Below are 2,720 nucleotides of genomic sequence, written 5' to 3' on the forward strand. Positions count from 1 at the left end.
GAGGACTTCTCAACTCAAGCGATTTTATTTCTACACACACTAGGCCATTCTACACATACGCAGAGATTTTGCATTGGCTGTGCAGAAATTGTTTTTGATTTCTCTTTCCGGTAAGTTTAATTCGTAAGAATATTAGCTGTATAAAATGTATAGTAGCTGATGTATAAAATACGAAACAAATGATGGGTCGAACTGCACCAAACTCTATATGTGACTAACTAATTTCCATTACTTCACTTTGGATTATGGGAGTTTAAATCGAAGCCTCCATTGAATTACGGCCACATAATAAAACAGAAATCGAAGTACGAGAAATACGGTAATGTAGTAAAATTTTATTTTTTATAAAAAAAGATTTAACAAATTTTTGCTGTCAAAAAATATAACTCAGTATTCAGCTTTCAGTTAAATGTCAGAAACATTTTTGTTTACTTGTGAATTAAGTTTTTACTGAAATCATAATATATTTTTTCGACTCTACACAACTTCAAAATTCAGCTGGTCTATGTAATGTACTAAAAATCTTATGTTATTGAAAAATTTGGGATTTCGCACAAAAATTAAAAACGGAAGTCCCCAAAATCTACAGTCATTTTTAAAATTTTAATATTCAAAACAAACGTACGGAAATGAGTCTTCACGTCACCTATGACGATAACGAAATTAATGAATCTGCAGAGAATCAAAATCTACCGTTTTTTGTAGGCAGAAATATTGGCGGAAAACAGTCCTTTGATTGCCCCTCAACTAATGGCCACGTTATAAAAACAAGACAAAAGTTTGTCAATTTGGAAAAAATGGCGGCAAATTCAAATCCAGTGGTCCATTCAGTTAAACCTGATCTGTTAGCATTAAAACCTGGCAAGGTTACACACATGCGTGCCCATTTCAGTTCCATTAACAACAGTAAGTTTCCAATAAAAGAATATAAATGTTTATAAAGCATATCATCTTAATAATTCAAATCAAAGTAATATATAAAACTTTTTCATTCAGGTGAAATCACTTTTCCTCGAGAATTTGATTTCAAGGAGACGCGAAATAAAATAAAAAGTTTGTTGCACAGTCACTCTGATGAAAGCCTTCCAAGAAATGGTATGGTACAACAGTTGGTTCGAAATCTGGAATGCAATATTAGGACTCCAGTATTAGAAGGAAACATGACATGTGCATAAACCGATCACATGCATGCGATAATGAGTCAACCGAAACTACGGATGATCTTGAAATAAGGCAGTATAACTGTTTATGCGAGGGTAAGAAAACTCAGTGAGGACCCAGTTTGTGTCAAGAAAAAGACGAATTTATTTAACAAATACGTTTAACATCAACACTAGAAGTCCCAAGACTAATAAAACTAAGATATGAAGTCTCTGGAGAAGTCGTGACACAGATACGACAACACTCGATGTTGTTTACTAATAACAATGAACTTATCGGAACTCGTCACGTCCTTGTCTTATTTTGTACAAACCCATGAATATTTTGAACATAAAATATATCACATGCCAACTAAAATATTTAACAAATCCGTTTAGGATCAAGACTAGAAATTCCAAGGCTAATAAAACTAAGATATAACGTCTCTGGTATCAACTATTACACCTAAAGTAAATCATCTACATACTATAAATACGAAGAGGTCGTAACATAACACAGATACGAAAACACTCGGTGGTATTTACTAATAACAATGAACTTATCGGAACTCGTCACGTCCTAGTCTTATTTTGTACTAACCCGCGAATATTTTAAACCTGAAATACATTACACGCCAGCTAAAATATTTGTTTTAATTATGAAATTTGGTTTTCACTACTTCTATTTCTCATATAAAGCATATTTTATTGGGAAAAAATTAGGGTATAGCGATCCATTTAGACGGGAATGCTTTCAATATATTTCAATATAATACCATATATTGGTAAATTTTAGTAACGAAACTTTTTCGGTTCTCTGTGAGAGCAATTTTGGGAACAACTTCTATCTGAATACTCGAAAATATAAAGATTGAATAGTTATACCTTCATCGAGTACTGATCATCATACCGGCATCAAGTTAAGAAATGATTGGCAATTACACGACATTCTGAATGTAAACTAAACCAAATCTATATTTAAAAATAATAATATATTTCTGTAAGAACTATATGTTGAATCAAATATATTAAGTACGATTTAATAACTTTTCCCTTATTAAATATGTGCAAATATTTCGTGAATCTCTCATATGAGCAGAAAAAAAATCGCTTTCTTATCAAATAGTCCATTATTTAATTAATCTACGCACCAATGTTATATTAATTTTATTTTTAATTTAAATTTCAAATAGCTGAACACTTTTTTGACGCAGTATCTGCTCCTAAATGTCAAATTTAAATTATGATTCCAACAGCTGATATTTGTTTACATTTTTGATTTTATTTTGACATTTCAATAAATTTCAGCATTATAGACATCGCCGGATAAATTTAGCGAAGATATTGTGTTGGCAGAATCACACGATGGACAATTCTCTTAAAATAAAAATCGCTTATTTAAGAATTTTATCGAAGAGAATGGAGTTTTAGCAATAGTCATTAGTGGAATCGGCCTGCTGATCAACAGCAGGTCTTTCACTTGGTCTAGTAAATATATTTCGCAGCAAAGCGAACAAAAATCGAACAAGTGACATCTCGCGTATATTTATCAAGGACTCACATCGTGTATTTAGCTTTGTT

The 2,720-nt window shown here is 31.7% G+C and overlaps 1 protein-coding gene across 1 annotated transcript; it reads left to right on the forward strand.

The window, feature by feature from the left end:
- The first annotated feature begins 423 nt into the window (after window positions 1–423).
- On the forward strand, window positions 424–1,784 carry LOC119662528. Its single transcript, XM_038072162.1, has 2 exons — window positions 424–906; window positions 997–1,784. The coding sequence occupies exons 1-2, from the start codon at window positions 630–632 to the stop codon at window positions 1,173–1,175; spliced, it is 456 nt and encodes a 151-aa protein (XP_037928090.1). The 5' UTR covers window positions 424–629; the 3' UTR covers window positions 1,176–1,784.
- Window positions 1,785–2,720: the final 936 nt, after the last annotated feature.

Source organism: Teleopsis dalmanni, chromosome X (assembly GCF_002237135.1).
Source record: "Teleopsis dalmanni isolate 2A chromosome X, ASM223713v2, whole genome shotgun sequence".
NCBI classification, from domain to species: Eukaryota; Metazoa; Arthropoda; class Insecta; order Diptera; family Diopsidae; genus Teleopsis; species Teleopsis dalmanni.